At 41.6% G+C, this 22,669-nt stretch overlaps 1 protein-coding gene across 1 annotated transcript in view; it reads left to right on the plus strand.

Annotated features, from left to right (window-relative positions):
- Tbca (tubulin folding cofactor A) overlaps positions 1-22,669 on the plus strand; it is a 53,994-nt gene that overhangs the window by 29,557 nt on the left and 1,768 nt on the right. The window contains exons 2-3 of the mRNA XM_021180508.2: positions 13,692-13,797; positions 18,426-18,512. Of these exons, the coding sequence (XP_021036167.1) occupies positions 13,692-13,797; positions 18,426-18,512 (193 nt within the window). The remainder of the gene's footprint in view (positions 1-13,691; positions 13,798-18,425; positions 18,513-22,669) is intronic.

A 22,669-nucleotide genomic window follows, 5' to 3' on the forward strand; every position in this document is an offset into this window, starting at 1 on the left:
GGTATTATTCTTTCTGTTTTAGCTTTTAAAAGAATATGTACTTGATACATATATATGTTAATGCAAAAATAGTGAATTGGAGACCAGGTAGCTTAATAATTCCAGTAACAGTTGCCCTTTGCACATTTACTATAAAAGTAAATCTAGTTCCTACAGTATTTACATGACTGCTGTTGAAAGCTCTGATTTATACACAAGGAAGCCTGAGATTGTGTGAGTTGAAGAAACTAATTACAGTGGCAAATTTAGTACATAAAGTGGAATTATTGACGAAATCATACATGCAGCTATTTGAATGAGAAAATCGAAGTGCTGCTTAAAATGTTTAGAAACAGTAAAAATCGTCTCTAAGTATTTATATCAACAAAGTCTTAGAATAAAATGGGTACTTCCAGTCTCCGTAGGTATACATTGTAGTAAGTTGCTTTTGTAATTACCAGTATTATCCGGTGTTTAAATTTCATGCGTCTTTACAGAGTATTTAAGATGTGAAACACATTATTGCATTGTCTTTGGAGTACCTCCTTGTTACTGTGGCGTATGAAGTGAGTGAGTGCCTTCAGCAGCTCAGGCATGGGAGCTAAAGGATTGTTCTCAGAGCCAGGAGAACCAAGTCTCATCAAGTGCTCCACATGTGCTTTTCAAAGGCACTCTCAATTTTCTTTTTAAAAGAATTCTAATTAGGAAGGAAAAGTTCTTTTCCTAGGTTAAATTCCATAGTTGGGAAGTTGAGAATACGGTGTCTCATGGCACTGGAGCTAGCTGGGGTATTTGGATAATAAAGATGCTGCTGTCTTCCTTGTGGTTCTGCGATCCTTGGAAGCTTCAGTCCTGGACCTCTGCTGTGAAGGTCGGGGAGCTCTAACTGATGGGCTTCACACACTCAGTTTTATCCTGCAACAGTTTAGTCAGGGTCCCAGTTTTAAAGCAGTTACTTAAATAAAATTTGGTATAGAAGCTGCCTTATTTTAAAATTGTGTTTCTTTATAGATTTTTGTGGCCTAAGAACAGTGAAATATTTATTACTATTTAGGTGCTGCATCTGAGCTGTCCAAGCTAAAGACATGAACTTGGAGTAGGAAAAACATGGATTAGACTTTTATAAAACTTAAATTGTTGTTATATAATTTCTAATTAAAAATTTTGTTGGTAGCACAGTTAGAATAGAAGGTTAATTTCTACCAAAATGCTAATTCTCTTTCTGGAAGTGGGAGTTTTAAGGGATGGGATAGTTAGAGAGGCTTATTGTGATTTCATATAGAAACTTACTTGTATAATTATGCTGTTTTACCACCACATGACCATTTAGGAAATGTATTCTTTAATTGGCACTGATATTTTACTGACTTTCAGAAATTGGAAACTGAACATTTTTTATTTAATGTAGCATATAAGTACAATATAGGAATTTGAAAATAAAAATTTGTCAGTTTCTACATCAAAAATTTTATTATTTCCTGTCTTTGTTTAGGATCCCAATATGCTACCCAATGGAATCTGTCTCACTAGATTTTCCTAAGTATGTCAGAAAGAATTCCATGCTCAGATTCTTGTGAGAAGGGCCGAAGCCAACAGCTTTTCATGTTTGTTGCAAGGTTACTCCACTCTGTGTGAAAGCTAAGAGGCTAGAGTCGGTAGAGTTTCCCGGGCTTTTTTGCACATAAAAAGTCTTCTTTTCATCATATCTGTTCACATCACTTGGAAGAGCTATTTTTTCTATAAAAGAGATGATGGATAATAGATATTTGGTTATATTTGCATGTTCAGTTGAAGGAGTTTATCTGTACACATACAGGTTAGAGTCATGTACTATAGTTACTATAATTGTAGTTCCTATGTCTTTAACTCTCAGTGCTATAGATACTGAGTTTTTTGGGTAGGCCACAGAAAGGGATGTTTGTCATAGATATGTGCTCATGGCAGACAGATCTTTGTGAATTCTAGGCCAGACTGGTCTACATACTGAGTTCCAGGCCTTGAACTCAGACCTTGAAAGACCTGCCTACTAAATACCTCATCTGAAATAGGCAAAGGAGCTATGTAGAACAATTCTTTGCATGAAGTTGTGGTGTTCCTAAATCCCATAGGCACATGATGTATCTATTGTTCTACTCTGTTAGAAGACTTTGTACTTTGACATGCTGACACATGCTGTTCATGGTGTCCAGATGTGACTCCAGCTATGACAGTGAAGCCTTTAAAGGGTTCATTGCTAATGCAGATCAGTGGCATGTAAATGATTTACTTAGAATAATTAATGGAGTAAGTAGAGAATGAATTTAAACTAGTACACACACTTTGTGAATTAGATAGTATATTTTAAGTTTGGGACAAGAAACACTTGAAGGATTTCACAGTCTGGGAATCACCAATTTTAGAGTAATTAAGAAAATTCAACTCTTGAATTTTCAAATCAGGTTCAGTAGTTGTTATTAAGAAAAAAAAGTGTGTGTGTGTATGTGTGTATGTGTATGAGAGACAGAGATAGGAGAGACAGACAGACAGACAGAGACAGAGACTAACAGCGTCAGATCCAGAAGGCATCAGATCCCCTAAAACAGAAGTTACAGGTGGCTCTGATCATGACTCTGGGTGCTAGGAATAGAACGCAGGCCCCCGGGAAGAGCAGGAAGTGCTCTTTATCACTGACTCATTAACGTCACTGATGTCTCAAACCCTAAAGGGACAATTTAGAGACTTCATGGGCTATTGTTTTTTTATTGGTGTTTTTGAGTTACTAATTCTAAGATTTGTAGTTTTGAAACAGTTATATCGATTTTGGATTTGGCATGCATCATTTTAGCTGTTTACAAAATGTCTTGTCTAACTTACTTATTAAAATTAATTAAAGCATATATTCTACTTCAGCAGTTAATAGAACTTGAACCATCTCCAGTTTAATTGATTAATTAATGGGTACTGGAAGAAATACGGTAACAAATGCCATCAAATTAAGCATTCATTTTCTTTCATTTAGGCTACACAGGAACAATGCATTGCTTCCATTCTTGAGAGCTGAGTAGCTGCTGTCAAGAATAGGGCAAGTTGTCTGCACACTACTCTTGTAGTGTTTCATTTTTAAGACATTATAATTATTATTACTTTACTCAATTATTTTACTTTTGGAACAGGTAAAAGACATTAAAGATTTATAAATCACTTCATTTACTCTAAGCATGATATAGTTTGGTGGATATAAAGTGCACTCATACTGCAATCCTGATTTCACATTTCCCAGCCTCATGGCCTTACATTAGCTACTTCTCTTTCAAGTGAAAACAAATCAGTCACTGCTTACCTCCGGGGATCATGAGTGTACTTGGTAACACCTGTTGAGGCACGAACCCTGCTAGATGCTGATATCAGGCACACCACCAGTCCTTAAGGGCATATGCTTTCCAGAGCAGTAGACAAAATATGAACACTGTGTTAATGGGGTGCTCAGGTCGTGACGATCCATAGGATCCACTGTCATCTTGGGCTAATGAGAGGAGCAGTGGTGGACTGGTCCTAAGGTAGGAGCACGTAAGTTAGGTTTCAGAGATGGAGAGAGGGGGCTGAAGAATGTGAAGGAAGCATTCCAATGAGAACAGCCTCCCCAGCCCTTTCTCATTTTGTCTGTGTACTGCACTTTCAAGTTTCAAGAATATAGGATACTATTGAAAATTCTTTAATAATCTCAAAATCTTTTTAATAACAATATTTAATTTTATATGTATATAAGTGTATGTACATGGAAGAGGACAGCTTGAGGAGGGGAAGTGGGGAAAGTTCTCTTTGCACCATGTGGGTTCCAGAGATTGTACTGAGATCCAGATTGTTAAACTTGGCAGCAAGCATCTTTATCTACTGAGCCATCTCATCGTCTCTCAAAGTCTTTTTATATATTTGTGTGTTTATTGTGCTGATGGAGATTGAACCCTGGCTTCATGCATGCAAGGCAAAGACCCTATCATTGAGCTATCTTCCCCAATCCTGATCCTGAAATCTTGACTTACTGTCATTTAAAATTGGGAAAAATAGAATGTCTCATTTGGAGTTCTTTAATGACCATAAAAAGAATTAGTAGAGAATGACTCCAAATTTTAACTACATACACTATATAGTTATAGATGGTGCACCCTAAATCAGAAAATTCTGAAGTCTTGCTCAATACATTGACATGGATTTGACAGTGTAAGTTTCCCACCATATAAACTGGTGGGTATGGTTTCCTGGTGTTTCCTGTGTAGCACCATTAGGCAACCTAGCTCCATGAAACTCCATCAGTGCTAATTCTGGCTACCTTGGCTTCCCTCTTCTGACATCTCAATGTTTGACACTCGACAGAAGTAAAAATGAAAATGTGATTGAAATAAAAGATAATATTTATTGTGGAGTTTACCTCCAATAACCACCAAGATTATTAAAAGCAAAAGTGTTTAATATTTTTGATAAAGTTTTGAATTATAAATGGCCTTCCACAAGGCTTGCGTAGATACCTCTTGATATACTAGAAAAGAAAACTGAGTTGTGTAATTCTATCTTTACTTTCTTTGTTCACATTTACTTAAAATGGCAAGAAGAAAAGATGAGGTCTCTCAGTTCTGAGTGTTTTGTTTTGGACTGAACTGTTCCAGAATTAGCGGTATAGTTCCTAAGTGGTATGTTGTAAAAGCCTTCAAAGTGGCAGCCGCCACCTCCTTCCAGCCCCAGCCTGCAGCAGTGGTAAGATGCTGGCAGAAGCTGTCAAAATGGCATCTCCTCAGCCTACGGCTTTCAAGAAACACCACTACAGGAACTGTCCCACAGGGGCTGTACAGTGTGGCAGCACCTCCTCTCCAGCCTTCCTAAGCAGCTCCACAGACACAGCATCTCAGCAAAAGCTGCAGCCAGGAGGGACTTCCACCCTAACCCATGGCTTGATGCAGGGGAAGGGAGGTGAAAAAAAAAAAAAAATGCCATCAATTCTGGAGCAAGAAAATCCACCAATCCCTGAGCCTCCCTCAAAAACACACCAATCCCTGAGCTCTCCAAGCTCAGGGCTTGAAATCCCACCAGTCCTTAATCTGGAAATCTCTGCCCTGAAAAGCCCACCCACCCACCAAGAAATCCTATATAAGCACTGTCCTTTATACAATTCCCTGCCATCAGCTCCCAAGAGCAGAGGGCAGCCATGCCTGGATTCATCCCTTCACACCCTGGACCCTTCAATAAATCTCTTTATTGAAGTTTTCTGCCTGGTGTGACTCTTCTCATCAGAAGAAGCCATAGGGTCCTCAGCTTCTCAACTCAGCAATGGATACCCTCCCCTGGGAATTGCAAGGCATCTGCTGAGTGGCTTCCTCTCAGAGCTGCGTAGTTCCTGAGCTCCTGTGTCTCAGCCCTTCCACTGGGACACTGTCCCACCTCAAGAGCTGTGTGGTTCCTGGGCTTGCGAGCCTCAGGACATCTTTCCATTCGAGCAGAAACAAGAACATAATCTTTGTCCTGTGGAGTAACTGAATGGTGTGTCAGTACAGATGTTGTTAGCTTAAGTGACAAGAAGACAAGAGATTTACATGGCTTAAGATGTGAGGATCATTAATTATCTTATTATAAATCTGCAGATAGAGTTCTTGGAAAGACTTCAGTGACATCAACTAGGACTAGGAGTTACCTGATATCTAGAATGGCCTGTCCTTTAAAGTCAGTTTTCTCATGACCCCACAGACCTTTTGGCACATGACACACAGGACAGATCCGTTCTATCAACAGGACACTAGGTAAGGACACTAGGACTGACTTAAGTTGAGAGATGTGACTTCCTGGGGATCATAACCAAGATTGGTTTCTCTTATCAAGAAACTAAGGCATGAGTTCTAAGGAGCACACAGCACTGGTCATAACTGAGCACACCGAAACACGGGTTTGTTGTTGTATGCTCAAGGCTTTGAGAATCACATTAAAGTTCATCTGTAGTGGCAGCACCAATTTCTGTCATGTTTGTAGGATGCACTGTCACACTGCCTCACTGTAAAGAGGAGCTGTTGCCCCTCACCAAACAGCTGGGGTTGGTTTATTGCAGTGCAGATGACAAGAGACTGTAGTTCTAGGGAGAGAGCTGGGACAGTAAAGTGCTTCTCATGAGGACTTGAGTTCAAACCCCAGAAACCACCGAGAAATGCCAAGTCCTTGCTTGAAATCTGAGGGCATGGAGAAAGGTGGATCCTTGATGTACACCAACTAGCCTAACTAATGAATTCCATGGGCCAGTGCGAAACCCTGGCTCTGGAAACAAGGAGGATGGCTTCAGAGGAACAGCGCCCAGCACCCAGCAACACTCACATATGCCATGCACACAGATACACAAAGTTATACAAAGTAGTCTGTAAAATGGGTAGAGACATAACTAAGGTTCTAGTGTTTGAATATAATACAGTATCAAATTATTTGTCATTAGGGCCTCAACAAGTTTCTTTTCCTTCGTGTCTCACAGTAGAAATCTGAAAAGTGTTGTTTCTTTAGAAAAAGGAAAGCTTGTCAGCAGCTCTGTCAGTGGAAAAGAACCCTTGTCTGTCAGGAAGTAGAGTCATACTAGAGATTTCACATCTAAGACCTGCACACAGGAGATTGGCTATTTAGGTTTGAAATTTTTACAAAATACTTTTAAATATTATTTATAGTTTAGGTTTCATTAGTTGACCAGGACTCATTGTTGCCAACACCTATGTCATGATTTTTATGAGAGAGATTTGGTAAATATCTGTCTTAGGGTTTTATTGCTGTGAACAGACACCAGGACCAAAGCAACTCTTAGAAGGACAGCATTTAATTGGGGCTGGCTTGCAGGTTCAGAGGTTCAGTCCATCATCATCAAGGCAGGAACATGGCAGCGTCCAGGCAAGCGTGCTGCAGGAGGAGCACAGAGTTCTACATCTTCATCTGAAGGCTGCTAGGAGAAGACTGGCTCCCATGTGGTTAGGAGGAGTATCTCACTGTCCACCCTCACAGTGACACACTTCCTCCAACAAGGCCACACCTACTCCAGGGTTACACCTTCTAGTAGTGCTTGTTCCTTGGCCAAGCATATTCAAACCGCCACAGTATCCTTGGTCTTTAAGCAGACCTTGAAGACACAAAGCAAGTGAAGCTGAAAATGAGCCCATGGGCCATGCTGCTTTAAGTGTGATTATTACAGGACTACATTTCCCTACATAGAGAGCTTCTGTTGCCGAGGGAGCTCCCTGGTAACCTAGGTTAAATGGAGTCTTCTTCATTTGTGTTTCCTATTATACCGTGAGTGTTGCAGAGGATCATAGACCTTATAGCTGTATGATGGAAAGAAAACTTACGTTTTCTGTCTTCTGCCTCGTTACTCATTTTCTCTGTTCTCTAAGACTCACTTTTATGTATGTATGCCTGAAGAAGCCAGAAGGGAATGTTAGGTCTTCTGAACAGAGCTTGAATTACCAGTCAGTGTGGGTGCTGGAACTAAACTCGTGTTCTCTGGAAGAGCAGGAAGTACTCTTGACCACTGACCCATCTCTTGGCCCCCATTTTCTTTATTCTTAGACTTGAGTCCATTCTTTTTAAGATGTTTCTCTAGAGCTCATACGAAGGTTCTCATTTAGACTGTTGTCTTTGTGGCCTACAGAGCAGTCTTGTTGACTTCTCCCACACACACACCTCTCACACACTTTCATTGAAGCATTGTATGGACCATAAGTTTTTGTTCTTGTAGCTTCTTTTCTAGATTTTAATTTTCAGTTTGCTACAGTATATTTTTTTCATTATTTAAAAGTTTTAAGAATTTCCTACTTGTACCATATATTCTTAAATAAATTTCTTAGAAGGGGGCCGTAGATGAACTTTCTGATTTTGTGTGGGTGTATGAACAGTTCACTTGCCTTATAACATCGTTCATAGGTTACCTACATAAATCACTGAATTAAGATCTTAGTGCATGCACCTTCACGTCCCTGGCTACCTCCGTTTCAGTTGCGGTCCTTCCGTATCACCCATCTCCCTTCACTCTCTTTTCTCTGGGCTCCTCCCATGATCTGTCATGCTCTGTGCTGTGTCTGTTATCATTTCACCCCACTAGAAAGTGCCAAAGGTCGGACTTTTGTACTTTTATTCACAGTTATGTCCTTGGTATCTGAGGTCACGACTGGCATACAGTAGCTTCTCAATAAGTAATTGCTAAATGAGTTAATGAATTTTCCTTCACCCTTTATTATAGTTATAAATTTAGGTTATGTCATTTTCTCTAAGAATGTTGAAGGGATTAATTGATTGTCCTCTGATAGCTATTGTTATTAATGTGAAATATAATGTCAATATGGGTGTTCCTTCTTTTGTAGGTGACCCATTTCTTCTCCTTTTGAAAGCTTTAGTTTTCTTAGAGCTCAGAATTGGTTTTCTTTCTTTTTTCTTTTCTGTTTGAGAGGACTTACTAGGTGACCCTACCTGGCCTGAAACTCACAGAGCCTCTGCTCTTAAACTGATGGGCTACTGGGATTAAAGGTGCGCACCATCAGACCTAGCTTGAAACAACAGCAACTACTGCTGCTCCCTTTCCTCGTGTCCGCCACCATACCAGGCTTTTTAAAGTGAAAGCCAGAGAGCAGACTCTCAGTCCTTCAGCTTATGTGGAAAGTGCTTTGCCAACTGAGCCGTCTCCCCAGCTCTTTCTGCCCTCACCCCTACTCCCCGTACTATTTTCAATTCATTGTAGTTATACAGTGCACCTCTTAAACTTAACCTTTGTATGTGTGCTCTATTTTCCTTTTGTTTTAATAGTCAGTATAAGCTTTCACTAAAGCTTTTACTGTTTAAACGGTGAAATCTGATCTATTGTCTTTAAAGGAACTTGTTAAATGGTATGCTAAAAGAGGCACAGATTGATTTAACGTTTGGATTTTATTACTAATAATGAGTAATAAGTTTGTCATGGGCTGGTGAGATGGTTAAGAGCACTGACTGCTCTTCCGAAGGTCCTGAGTTCAAATTCCAGCAACCACATGGTGGCTCACAACCATCCGTAATGAGATCTGACGCCCTCTTTTGGTGTGTCTGAAGACAGCTACAGTGTACTTACATATAATAAATAAATAAATTTAAAAAAAAAAAAGAAGAAGTTTGTCACATGAGTAAGAAAAAAAAAAAGTAACTGTTGGTTGACAGACCTAATCTAATTTTACCTTGTGCACCCCACATTTGTAATATTTTATTATAAGGAAATGTTAACTTTTGTTGTTGTGACTAAATGCCTGAGGTGGATACCTAAAGTAGGAAGGCTTTCTTCTGGCTCATAGTTTCAGGTCATGGTCAGATGGTTTCATTGGTTTGGAGCCTGTGGTGGCAGGGTGATGTGGTAGAAGGGGGTAGTGGGACAGCTGCTTAACTGTAACAAGTCAGAACACTAAGGCCAGCAGCCTCTGAATGCTCAGTCAGTAGCCACACCCCCTGCACCACAGCAGCAGTGAGCTCTCCAGTGTCACTCTCCTAGGTGGTCCTGCCCCTAGACTCTCTTCTTAAGACAGTCTTCCAAATAAGGTTACTCCTTCCTTGAGCTTGGAAGGGGGTGGGTGGGTGGTGGTACCCATCCTGAGGTGCCCTGGTAGTCTCTCTCTTCTGGTGTCCTGTTGAGTCGTCCTGTCTTTCGTTCAGGGCATAGCTCTCTAGCTCTCCTACCCTCCTTTGCCCCCAGCTTTTGGGGCCAGACTGCAACTTTTCAATACCCTGTGTTCTACTTTTAGTCTGAGTTCTCAATAGAAACCTGACTAATACTGCCCTGCATTGTACTTTCACCCTTGGCTCATTCTCCCTTCCCACAAGGTCTGAAGTCCTACACAAAATGGAGCAGATTGTTTGCCACAGTATGACATGAATGGCTCCAGTCTGGTTTGTTAGATTTCAGAGTGTAAAGAGACAGAAGGCAGAAAGAGATCAGAGTCTGACCTCTACAGATGAGTCTGTTGATTTCAAATAGTGAAGGTCAGACACTTTCCCTTAGGAATGGAGGTTTTGCTGGGGGAAAAGCTATCTGGAATCCTTTATAGAGACAGGTGAGGGCTTGAAAATAAGGAAGTTGGTGCAGTTGTAGGGTCTGTAGTCTCTTCTTCTTGCAACTGTTTGCTTAAGCAAGACAAACTGTTTTGGGAGACAGGCTCTCCCAGCAAACATTCCTTTCTGGGCTGTGGCTGAGAGTTGAGCAGGGTCAGTTGTAATCTCATAGGAATCCTTCCTGTTCTTGCAGCCCAGGTACTCTATCACAGTTCCTAATAGATCCTTGTTCTTGGCTGAAATCTCCTCTAAGTCTGATCTTCACTGTACATGTACCTGTTGGTATCCTGGTCTGCAAGCTCTTGGTAGAATCACCCAGTAAGAGCTACTAGTTACAGCATTTGAAGCTTGTGCAAGCTCCTCACAGATCCTGCCTCCAAACGAGTGTAGAAGCTTCCCAACCACATTGCTAGGCAGCCACTATGGCTGTTTGTCTCTGTCTCTGTGTGTGTCTGTTTGTCTGTCTGTGTGCATGCAAATGTGTCTGTATGTGTGGCACCAAGTCTTATCTCAAAGTGATCTAATATAATGATCTAATTCCATCATTTCCCTAAGGTGCCATCAGATTATAGCTCCATAGATAGATGAAAACCTTATGATCTATCCCTTCCTCAACCCCCCTGAACTGACAGCCAGACTTTTAACACACATACTTTTTAGGGGAACAATTTAGAATGAAACCAGGACATGGGCACAGTATACGGGTAGGAATTTCTTTGTACTATTATATATGATGTGATAATGACCTCTATACCCAGGATTTAATACCTAATAAGCTCTTATGTTTGTCCTGTATAATGCTTTGTAGCTACTAGCAGCTGTATTTTCAACGTCATGTAACTTGTCAATCATGTATTGACTGATACTGCTAAGTGGAACTGTTCCTGTTGTGTTTACTGTGTGTATACTAGAATCACAGGCTCTCACTAGGTGGTGGGGATTTTCCCCTGTGTTTCTAGGGCAGTATTTTTTATCCAGTAACTCTTTCCTGAGCCTTTGTGTGTTACATGTGGCAAGTGGGTAGGTGTGCCTAATTTTGTTGGGGCCGTTTCTGCCATTCTATGTAGACAAACATAATGGGGTGACAGGGATTCGAGTCAGATGTTTTGCAGGGCAAAACACTGTATACCAGTTACCAGTGTGTTTTTGTTTCTCCATTACTGTCTCTCACTTTTGTTCTACTTCAGAATCACTTTGTTTCTATAATATGAAAATGTTTAAAGGCAAATGTATTCATGTTCCTTAGGCTCATTTCCTAAACGTTCAGGTTACAGTGAGCAACTATAACATAAGTCTAACACATTGATGGCTCTTAACCTCATCTGGCCCTGGCCATAGGTTGCCGCCCTGATTATGTCTTTGAATTACAGGATGTTATGGAATGTTGTGATCTCCGGTAGCCTATCCAGCTCACTGGGCTTTGAATCTGAGATGGCCCCCAAAGACTCATGCATTTGGGGGCTCTATTGCTGTCCTAAGATCTTTGTCTTAATTAACAGAGTAATCCCTTGATGAATTGGTAATATGATGACACTTTTGAGAAGTTAGGCCGAGTTGAGGAGGAGGAGTAGATCACTGGGGCATGCCCTGGCAAAACAAATCTTGTCCTTGGTCCCTCTCTGCCTCTACGTCCTGACTCCCATGAGTTAAGCAGTTCTTCCCCATTGGGCTTTGTCTTACTTACCAAGGCTGGAAACAGTGAATGTGGACTCAGACCATGAGTAGACTCCTTTACATTGTTTCTCTTTCATAGAGTCTGTCATAGAGTTGGGAGGACTACTGATGACTGACTACTTTTTTAGAGAAGTTTAGCAACCAGAAATATTTGGAAACACTCTGCCTTGTTGATAAGGCACTGGATTCTGAATACAAATGAATAATAGTTGTTACATGATGATAACTAAAAAGCGACTCTGTAATAATAATGATATACAAGATGCACAGCTTGCAAGTCCAAAACTTGCAGAAGCTAAGCATAAGACCTGTGTGTGTGTTGCTTTTCCATTGCTTTGTAGACACTGACCAAGGCAACTTACAGAAGTTTATTGGGACTCAAGAGTTTCAGAGTGTTAGAGTCCATGACCATCATCATAGAATGTGACAGCATATGAGGTGATAGAGTAGTAGCTGAGAGCCTTCGTCCTGACCCACTACCTCCTGACAGGAAGCTACCTAGGAATGGTGTGGACTTTTGAAACCTCAAAGCCTACTCCCAGTGACAAACCTCCTCTAATATGGCCACATCTCCTAGTCCTTCCCAAACAGTCCTACCAGTGGATGGCCAAGCATTCAAAGATACTGAGCCTACGGGGGACAGTCTCATCTAAACCTTCATGACCTGTGTGTTTGGAAAATAGGAATATGTATGAAGTGGGGCAGTTCATAACATATGACTCTTCAAAAAGAGTGGTTTGCATTTAGCTCCAGCCAGTAGTGAGAGTGCACCCTCCGGTTTCCTACTGAGGCAGCCGACAAAAACTAGAAATCCAGACTTAACTCAGCTACTTCTTGCAGTGCTAGCCCTCAAACCTAGGGCCTCACTCTTGCTAAGCAAGGATTGTACACCTAGTAGAATCCCAGCTTTTTAATATATACATAAACTTCTCTGTCTCAGTACTTCCTTTAAAAAAAAACAAAAACAAAACTGTTTTAAAGGACCTTTTAAGACAATTATTTGTCGTGATTTTAATATTTAAAAATTATAATCTTAATGGGTATAGATTTCATTTTCAGAGGTTTAGTCCATTATCATCTTAGCTGGAAGCATGGCAGCAACCAGGAAGTTGTAGGGCTGGAGGAGCTGAGAGCTCTACCTCTTGTTCCATAGGCAAACAGGAGAAGACTGGCTCCCACATGGCTAGGAGGAGGGTCTTGAAGCCCATGCCCACAGTGGTACACTTCCTCCAACAAGGCCACACCTCCAAATAGTGTCACTCCCTGGGCCAAGAATATTTAAACTGCCACACAAAAATCGGTTTTAAAAAGCAACACAGAAGTGTTAGCTCCTTTACATTGCCGGTGTAAGAGTGGGTTTTCTTCTTAATGTACGAGCAGAGGCAGCCACCCTCTCTCTTGGGTCTTTCCCAATAAATATCATGTGTTATAGCTTATAAGAAAGGTTATAGCTCACGAAAGGTATGCTGACAGTTGGAAGCCAAGGAACACCACAAAGTCACACCACACAATAAACCTCACACAAGAGGTATTGGGAGGGAAAACCGGGAAAGTCTAGGAGTAGGGCCTGGCCTTTGGAGCTCCTTAGGGCCAGGGTCTAACCACTAGTGGTCCTTAGGCTGGAGGCCTGGCCACTTGGGTTTAGTGGCAGCTGGAGGGGGGTCTAGCCTGTCTGCCATAGTAGCCTAGGGGTAGAGCCTGGCAGCTGGAGATCTCCAGAGGTGGGGCTTACAATGGGATTCTCTGCCATCTGACTGAGATTGGTGTGACTGGGTTGGCTTCTCTCAAAGCTGTAAAACACACTTTACCTCAGTAGAGGACTTGGAACACATGGCTCATACTTATATCAGTGGCTAAAAGTAGCTACCTCCATTTTGCCTACCCATATTAATTAGTATTTCAACTAGGCTTTGTATTTACATAGTTTCTTTGTTATCCTTTAGAGAAAAAAAATCTAATTCTCTGAAACATTCTTGGTTTGTTTATAGATTGGTCAAAGAAAGAGTGATGTACGAAAAAGAAGCAAAGCAGCAAGAAGAAAAGATTGAAAAAATGAAGGCTGAAGATGGAGAGAACTACGCCATTAAGAAGCAGGTAAAGCTGACACTTACAAGAACTGGGATAACTCAGATGGCGGGCGGGCGCTGTGCACTGTGACAGGAGCTTGCATTTACAAGGAAGGGAATGGCTGTGGTGAGCATGTCGGTAAGCTTGGCTTTCAGAAAGCTAAGGCAGGAAGATCGCTGCCAGTTAGAAGCCAGCCTGTGGACTAGGGGAGCCCTGTCAGACAAGCACAGACAGAGACCCCTAGCAAAGCAGAAATAAAGCTCAGCAAAGGTAGGACATGGCACAGGTGATGCGGCCACAGCAGGCCACAGTGCTCACATGTCAGACACAAGTGTCTGTGGGTGCTCTCAGCCGGGAACCCCAGCTCCCCGACTGCTAAGTGCCGAACATAAAATTAGAGGCTATAGTCATTCACTTACATGCTTACATTTAGAGATAGCTTCCCAAACTAATGTGAAGACCACTAAAATACAATATATGTTGTATTTCATTTCCTAATAGTTAGGAGATTGATGTTCATCTCCAGTGAAGGGATGAGGAAAGTGTTCTGCATGCACACTGACTAGAACTCATTGTAGGTTAAGATGGAGTCAGGAAACCTGCAGGAAACGATGGACTGGCTGGTTGGATAGTGGCCTAAGTTCTGAGGAGTGGGCTCCGTTACTGTTACTTGTGAATGGCTAGGATTGTAGTTGCTCTTAGATGTCCTTATCTGCAGGGGCTGCGGGGGCTGTCTGTGCAGCTTTTGGCGATTCCTGCCTCCTCGCTTGGTCTTGCTTGAAGCGTGTGGACTTTTTCTTTAGATCACCGTTTGCTGACTTTCCTCTGTATTTTTTCTACTTGTAAGTTTATCAGTTTGTACTTCATTTCCTTTGATTGTTTTGAGCTCATTCATTGAATTCATTCACTGCCTTTTTTCTGTTTGTTTGTTGTTTTGATTGGGAGGGGTTGCTATTTGCTTGGTTTGTCTCTTTTACCAGGGGCTCTGTATGTAGAGTCCTGGAGTCCCCTGGTTAGAGCAGTCTGACCTCCTGCCTCTGCTGCAGGAAGTGCTGCTATTTACATCTGCTTCTTTTTCTACATTTTTGAGGTAAGCAAGCTTAGCTTTGATGATGTCAGCATTCAGTGCAGTGTGTTTCCCTCTCCCCATTGGTTAGGTCTGGCTACATTTTTAGCCTCAGCCTCCCAGGTGTGAGGAGTAAGGGTGTGTGCCACTACTACCCTGCTGAGGGATTACATCGCAGTTAGGTGCTGTGCGGAGTGTGACTGTGGGTTTAGATTTGTTGTGTTTTTACTGTAGTTTGATCTAGGATGTGCTCTGCTGCAGTGTGTCATAGGGCTGCAACGTATATGCATTCTCTCTCTTTTGTAGTGTTCTGTTTCCTGGCTGATAGCTTTCTGTGCTGGTGTTTAGTTCTTTCCCGTCTTTGCTCATTTTTTTCTAGTATTTCTATAAATTGTTGACTGTAAGTGTGGAAATCCCCATCTGTTTATGTGCATTTGTCAGTTTATCTGTTCAGTTCATACAGAGTCATGTTACCTTGATGTGCTTATAACAGTATGATAATGTGACACCTGTTTTATCCCTGACAGCATTTCTTGATCTGCAGCAGTCAGTGTTGCAGGACTCTTCGCTGTACAGTATTAATGTCTTCACTGTTGCTCTTGTTTTGTAATGTTTCCACATCTTTTTCCATCCTTTTATTTTCTGTCTCTTTATTATGTCTGAAGTGACCTTCTTATAGAGAGTATATGGTCAGGTACAGTCAGTCTGTCCAAGCTTTACATGGAATGTTTGCACCATTTACATCTCATGACACTTGTTTGGGGTATCAGAGTGGAGTGGACTCCACACCTCCTTTTTCCCTCAGTGGATTCAGAAATAATCAGACCAACACAAGTCAAATGGGTCCGTAGCTTACCACATTGAGTATGGTAACATCCTGCACCATTTAAAGCGAGGACTAATTAATGTTGCAGTAATTTCTAGAGTTCCATCTGACAAACAAGTATGACTGTCATGGGCTTCAGAGACAGCTGACACTATAGGTTGTTATAGACTCTAGGTCACGCCCAACCCTGGGTATAAGCTCCGTCTCACTAAAGAAGCCGAAACCCTTATCCTAACCAGTTACCAGCTTAAGATTGCCACATTATTTCACAGCGTTCTTCCCTGACCAAGACTTCTTATCAATTAGAATGTTTCCCTTTCAGTTTTTATGTTTGAGTATAAAAGAAACTGATCAACTTGTAGGTTCTCCAGTCTATTGATTGTTATAAACTAATGAGTCTTGCTTAGTCTTCCCCAGCTTCCATTTTACCAGGATAAATACCCAAAAACTTGCAACTTGTTTTAAATTGAATTTCACATCAGTGGGTAAAGCACTCCATGGTTTCCCTAGGGATCCTTATGTGCCCCAGTTACTACACCAAGACCCTGGTTTTCCCTGAGACAAAGTGTAGTAAGCATTAGAATCAACCTTTTATTCAGGTCTTCTAAAGAAAGGTACCATGCATTTGAATGCCTACTTTCCAAGGGAGATACTGTTAGTTAAATTTGGGTATTTGGGGTTGTCTTCTTTGTGTAGTCATGACTCAGTTGTTGTTGTTCTTGGCAGATGTAGTCCCACACCTGGTCAAGAAACAATTCCAAATGAAAGCTGCTGGGGAAAAAAAAATCAGTTTTGTTTAATGGACTTGCTATGTCGGCCACAGCTCAGAGCAGGCACCAGTGCTCAAGGGCTCCATGCTCAGGATAGCTGGCCAACACAAACTGGACTCCATGGTTTTTTAGTGGTCTTTTTGTTTGTTTTTGTAAAGAACATGAGCTTGGCTGGGTATCAATTTGTGAAAGGCCTGGGAGGACCTATTTTATACACACACGCGCACACACACACACACACACACACACACTCCTGGCAGTCATAATTCATTGCTACAAGGAAAAGTATTCACCTTGCAAATTTGATGCAGGTATAGTTTATGGTATTAGATAGATAGATAGATAGATAGATAGATAGATAGATAGATAGATAGAGATATGGCAGATGTTCAGTGCAGCCTACTGCGGGTTAAATCTTGAGCTCTGGACCTGTGGCTGGGGGTGGGGGGAGTGAATATGGAGGAAACTTAGTGACTAATCAGGGTAGAATACAAGAGAATGAGCTTTTGCCATGTTGCTAGACTAACAGACCATCCTGCTCTGTTACTAATACAGAGAGATAATAACGAATAGAAGTTCTGTTGGGTAATGCTGCTTAAGGTTCATTTCAGTCACGTTAAAGCTTGGCAAACAATTGTAAATGCACGTTTTGACTTGTCACACGTTTGACCTTGGTCTTTCTGTTCGCCTTCTTTAATTCCGGTAAGTGTTCTGCAGGAGGTTTTTTCACAGGAGGGGAATTCTGGAATGTTCTCGTGCCAGTTTCCCACACATACTCAAAAGGAGACATACAAAAATGGCTTAGTGGCACTGCTTAGATGTCATTTGCCTGAAAGTAAAGTCAGGTCCCTGTGCTTGAGATTTTAGCCTGTGCCTTGTTAATAAAGGGACTCTGAGTTCAGCCATGCCTTGTGATCCAAGGAAATAGATATGGATAGAGAGTCTGAATACAGTAGTGGTTTTATTACAGCATGAGCTGACAGACTGTCAGAAAAAAGCATGAAGATACTGGGTCCTACTAAAGTTTCCATTATAATTTAGCATTATTGCCATTAAATTGTATGTAGTGTTTTATTTGAGCCAGGCAGTCTTGGTTAATCCTGTACCCATTTCTCTGAAAGTCTTTGGTTATCATGCTGGCTGTCTCTGAGACAACTAAGGAAGCATTCAGCTCAGTGTCTTGGCTGACTGATGACTGAGCTTCCTGGCTCTCTGCTGTGCTTTATATACAACTAGCTTTGAATGGTAGACTTTACATCCAAAAACATCCTCTAAAGTCAAAGTGTCCCTGTGGTTAGTTCTTCAGGGTTTATCTCCAGGAGGAACAGGCAAGAGGCTCGGGTTCATTAGGGGGCTGCATTGGTAACTCGGCTCAAACTGCTTGGGGAGAATAATCTCTCTCCTAAAATGAAGCACAGGGATAAGTAATAACTTTTTATGCATGATAAGCAACAAAATATGAACCTGCTGGTCCTTGCTTTTCATGTTTCTTTACCTCTGTCTTTCAGTGAGTCCCTCCTGCAGTGTGCACACGATGTGATCAATAACTCAATAACTTCTCTCATGCAGTAATTATCTCCCTGTGATATTATCTGAACACTGTTTTCCTTTATTACCCAAAGATGCAGGAGATATTTATATGACCAGCTGATCCCATTTTAGATAAAGGTGCTTTGTGACAGCAGGAGAACCGTTTACTTTAAATAGCCTTTCAAAATAAGAGCTGGATGAAAAGCTTTGCCAGTTAATTGCCACTTACCACGAGAAAGTGATTGCCAAAAGGAAGAAAACTGCAAAACTTTTGTGAAGTTCTGCTTAGAACTTATACTTTGCAAAATTACAGTCTGATAAACCCAATTTAAATTAGAACATTGACTCATTTAACATAATCATACTTTCCATTTCCTCTAAATCATTAGTTATATGCTAATTTATAAAATAAATACACATTAGTTCTATCATCTAACATGTCTCCCAAATATTCTCATTCCAGGCAGAGATCCTGCAAGAGTCCCGGATGATGATCCCAGATTGCCAGCGTCGGTTAGAGGCTGCATATACCGATCTTCAGCAGATATTAGTAAGTAAAGATTTCTCTGTCTTATATTTAACATTTTTTTCAACCTAATACGTAGAAAACCAAAATTTTCAATATTTAACACTACAGCTACTTGAATTTGCTACTAGATGTATTTGCTTGTTGTGTGTCTTAGTTTCTTCTCTTATTGTATAACGAAATAGTCTTGGCAGGAGAGCAGCTTAGGAAGGAAGGGTTGGCTTTAGCTTAGAGCCCCAGGTTAGTGCGTTATAGCAGGAAGTCACAGTGACTTGGGAGGACTGATTACATACATCTGTAACAAGGAGCAGTGAATGCATGTATGAATCACATTTTAAACAGCTCAGTTATTTGTCAAAAAAAAGTATGTGTACACACACACACCAACTATATTGCTGCTCAAAACTGGTACCATGTATACCAATTTTAGAATCAAACCTGTATCTGTAACAAGACACAGTGAATGCATGTGTGCTTGTCTCTGCTTAGGGAATGCTCCAGCCCACAGCTAAGATGGGTCTTCCCGCATCAGTTAACATAATCAGAATAATCTCTGTTGACATGCTCAGAGATGAGCATTAATCTGTAAAACCCCACACTAGTGTGTCTGGGCCTTGCCTCCTAGGTATCAAGTGGACAGTCTTAGCCATCATACCTGGTGCACCAGCATGCTTTTCAATATTTGAAGACTTTAACTTATGCTTGAGTCACGACTCCACTAAAAGTACTTTTCTACCATGTTTATTCTACTGATTTAATTAAATATTTGAACCATAATAGCAGGTATACATGGTACCAGTTTTGAGCAGCAGTATATTTGGGGTGTGTGTGTGTGTGTGTGTGTACACATACTTTTTTTTTGACAAATAACTGAGCTAACTGTTTAAAATTTGATTCAATCCAGTGTCTCACATTAATTTGGTCCTTGTTTAAAACAGCTGGGATTTTAGAATCAAACCTGTAAACTTGAGAGAAAGGGAAGCCAAAGGTAATGGAGGCAGAGCTGAGCTCTTAGGAAGCCACTGAGGCGTGTGGCACTGCTATCCTTACTGTTAAAGCATACAGTGCTTAGCTGACTTTAGGAATGAGGGAATGGAAATATAAGTAAAAGCCGTCTTGTTTCTTTTTAATAGTTAACCAGATGCACAGTGTGACTGTCTTAGCTCCACTCTCTGTTGCTGTGATAGAACACCCTGACAAAAGCAGCTTCAGGGACGGAGAGCTTCCTTGGCTTAGATTGCAGGTTACATCATCACTGCAGGGACGGCTGGCTACAGGGTCACGTTATGTACATAGTGGAGACCAGAAAGCCGAGAGCTGGTGTTTACAGTGGGTCTACTCTCTGTCAGCTTGACAACTAAAGCCAGCCATCACAACCCTGCTTGTGTCTACTTGACACACAGACACCACTGTAAGCAGTACCCTTCTCTACCCTTTGTCCCCAGAGTCTCACGTTCATCTCCTGATGTGGATTACAGGCCACCTTTAGAAGTTCTTATTGTCTTTAAACTTTCCAATATTTTAAAAGTCTGGATTCTTGTAACTGAGTTCCTATAAAATCAAAAATAAGTTGTATATTTTCAGCATAAAATATAGAGTGAACATTCTATACATTCAGTACAGAGTAAACATTCCTGTTTCAAAAAGAATTGGGCATAACAAGAAATAAACGAAACTCCATCAGAGAAAACACCAAAACCTGCAGCTCTTTGTCCTGCATCTGAGGCTTGTAATGAAATTGGCCGAGATCCAAATGCATAGGCAGCCCACACTGCTCAGCCCTGCCTCCTCCACACAGCTTCTGTCTGTGCGCCCCACACCGGCAGCACTCCACCATGGTCCTGGCTTCGCCTGGCTTTCTACTGGGGTTCCACTGTGCCTAAAGCTCCATCCTTATAGATCAGCCTCTCGGGGTCTCTGGGGGCACTGGGACTGCCTCCATGCCACACAGTGTCTGCCTCAGCTGCTCTCAGTCACCCCCTCACCTGTACCTCTTTCATGACTTCGAAACAGATAACACATGGATAGAAGCCAGGTTCTGTTGGCACCTCAAGATACAGCCTTTCCCTTTGGACCACAGCTGTATCCGCTTCCGTGGCTGACCTTGAAGACACGCTTTCCTTTGCAGTTGCTTTCCAGGAGCAGGGAATGCCTTAGGCTTTCTTCCCGTGGATGAATTGGAACCTCTAAATGGTGTGGTTTGCCCTCAGAGCCCTCCTCATTCTCTCCTGCAGCACGAAGGCTTCTCTTGCCCTCTGCAGACAAAGCTGTACATTTCTTTATATCCAGCTTCCCTCTGTAACTATTTCCTGGCCTCCACATTCTTGTCCTCCAGACCCCACTAGATCGCAGGTTAGCCTCTGCTTCCAGCATTGAATGGATTTTTCTTAACCATATACCAAACACATCATGTTCTTCCCACGAAACAGCTGCAGTGGCCTAGAAGCCACCTGGTCAGATTATCACAGCAAGTGCCTACCTCTTGGTTCTATTGTCTGCCTTAGTTTTGTTTCTTGTTGCTGTGATAAAATACTGAATAAAAGCAACTAGCTTAAGAGACAAAGAGCTTATTTGGCTCATAATTCCAGGTTACATCCTATGGAGGTCACAGGGACTTGAATCAGCCAGTCAACATTATATCCTTATTCAAGAGCTTATAGGTATTCCCAGGCGATTCCAGATTATATCAAGTCGGCAGTCAGTGCCAACCATCACACAGTCCCAGGGTGGTGACACACACCTATAGTTCTAGCACTGGGGAATCAGAGGCAGGTAGGTCTCTGTGAGTTCAGGGTCAACATAGAGAGTCCCAGTCCCAAAACTAATCCATCCGAACTATCTTAGTTTCATGTCTGTTGCTGAGATTAAAAACAAACAACCCTAACAGAAAAATGAACCCCACCAGGTGAGCATAATACCACTATCATAATTTTTGAGCCGATTTGAAGCAAGTTGTATTAAATATTATCTAGGAGGATGGCCACTGTCCAGGTGTATTCCCAAAACTCCCAGAGAATAGCCATGAACCACGTTAGTCAGATGCTTATAAAGGTGGAACCCACAAGGCCATGTACTACTGAAGTGATGTTTATGGGGGATTTTTGCCATAGTCTTTCTTGTTTAGCTCCCAAGTGAACAACACAGATATCAAAATTATTAACAAGCTACAAACCTAAACTAGGCAGGTTCTGGGACTGTAATAACCCTGCTAGCCTATTAATAACCATAAATGCCCCATTGCGGGCCAGCTGGTTCTCGGTGTGTTTCATGTATGTCCTCAGTGTGAGCTCTGTAGGCCATGTGGCTTGTTACCTTGCATGAACAATAGCCCCCAGCATTCCAGGAAGTGGGCAAGTGGGGCTTACAGGTTAGAAGCATTTTTGTTTAATAGATCTCTTCAGTACGGCGATTTAAAACTTAAAACATAACTTTAGCCTTTACAATGCAGCTTCAGGAAGAAAGAGTTTAATTTTATTGACGATTCCAGATTATAATTTATTATGGGGAAATCAAGTTACCGGAATTTGAAGCAACTGGTAATGTCACATCCAGTTAATGGTAGAGGGAAATAAACACACACAAGGCCACTTACTTGTGTTCGGTTTCTCTACTCTCCTATAGCTCAGGACCTCTGACCTAGTGAGTAGTGTTGCCCCCCAGTGTGCTGTTAGGGACAAAAGGTGTCTGTCATATCATCCAATCATCATTGCAGCTGTGAGCCACCTGATGTGGGTACTAGGAATTGACCTCTGTTCCGTTGGAAGAGCAACAAGTACTTTTAATCCACTCAGGCATCTCTCCAGGTCCCATAGTGAACTTCTTAAAGGTAGGATGCTGATATTCATCAAACAGAGAAACTGGTTTTTATTTATTAAAAAATAGATAAAGTAAAAAAAGAGGCAGCATATCTCTGAGTTCAAGGCCATCCTGCTCTAAAAAGTAAGTTCCAGGACATCCAGGGCTACACAGAGAAACCCTGTTTCAAAAAAAAAAACCTGTCTTAGTCAGGGTTTCTATTCCTGCACAAACATCATGACCAAGAAGCAAATTGGGGAGGAAAGGGTTTATTCAGCTTACACTTCCATGTTGCTGTTCATCACCAAAGGAAGTCAGGACTGGAACTCAAGCAGGTCAGGAAGCAGGAGCTGATGCAGAGGCCATGGAGGGATATTCTTTACTGG

Source organism: Mus caroli, chromosome 13 (genome assembly GCF_900094665.2).
Source record: "Mus caroli chromosome 13, CAROLI_EIJ_v1.1, whole genome shotgun sequence".
Taxonomy (NCBI): Eukaryota; Metazoa; Chordata; class Mammalia; order Rodentia; family Muridae; genus Mus; species Mus caroli.